General features: G+C 43.8%; 1 protein-coding gene across 1 annotated transcript in view; it reads left to right on the forward strand.

The window, feature by feature from the left end:
- Nucleotides 1-948, forward strand: part of LOC101572667 (multidrug resistance protein 1-like) — a gene marked incomplete at its 3' end in the record, with an annotated part of 109,232 nt that overhangs the window by 41,753 nt on the left and 66,531 nt on the right. Inside the window, exon 7 of the mRNA XM_023708704.1 lies at nucleotides 776-783. Within this exon, the coding sequence (XP_023564472.1) occupies nucleotides 776-783 (8 nt within the window). The remainder of the gene's footprint in view (nucleotides 1-775; nucleotides 784-948) is intronic.

The raw sequence follows: 948 nt of genomic DNA on the forward strand, positions 1-948 counted from the left end.
TCCTCAGGGCTTCTCTGGTGCTGGCAGTGAGCTGTTTACAGGACTCAGCTGAGATGACCTGAGAATCATTGTGAAATTACTTTCACTTTGCACATATTTGCTCAGAGTGTTCTTTTGTTCTTGTTATACTTTGATTTTTGCCCAGGTTTTTGCTATTCATTTCAAATATAGCCCACAAATAAAGTAGGAAACTTGGCTTACTGTCTAGGAAAGCATCACATCAGATAAGGCTGATATTTCAAGGAGCTTAATTCTAATGCAAGGAGGGGAAAGGTACAAACAGCTAGCTATAAATAACCAAGTTTGTAATATGCCAGGTGGGGCAATATTTGGAATGTGAAATAGGCTGCAAGAACCATAGGATCACATATAGAGATGTGCTAAATTATGTATTTTAAAAAGTGTCCTCATGAAATGAAAGAGTGTGCAGATGAGGGTGAGGAGGGGACACTTTCTTATGATGGTAAGGGAGAGCACTTTGAAAAGGTTTTATCTAGGCTGAGGCCTGAGAGATGAGAAAATCCTCTCATTGCTGCGATAAGGAATGGATGCATCAGAAGCAGGTCTTCCACATTTTCTCAGGTGGCAAAGACTTCAGCATATTCTGGAAAACAGCCCAGGCTTGTGTGACTAGGGTCCAATGGAGGGGCATAGAGGTAAAGAAGAACTGGAATGTGGGGACATGTAGGCCTTGAAGAAGGGTGAGGATTTCATTCCTGAGGTGTGGGAAAATAGGAGGACCACTCCTATTCTAAGATTATTGCTCTTTCTGTAGGTGGTGTGGTGAGTGGGTGCAACAGGCAAAGTGTGGGGTCGGGAGAGCAGTGCGGGCCAGTGCAGTTGTCAGGAGGGAGGCCTCAGTGGCTGGACCTAGAATAGAAGCAGGATAGGGCTGACAGGGGCAGAGATTTGGGATTTAATTTGTAAGTAGAATTGGCTTGTCTTTTT

This window comes from Octodon degus, unplaced genomic scaffold (assembly GCF_000260255.1).
Source record: "Octodon degus isolate 3935 unplaced genomic scaffold, OctDeg1.0 scaffold00481, whole genome shotgun sequence".
NCBI lineage: Eukaryota > Metazoa > Chordata > Mammalia > Rodentia > Octodontidae > Octodon > Octodon degus.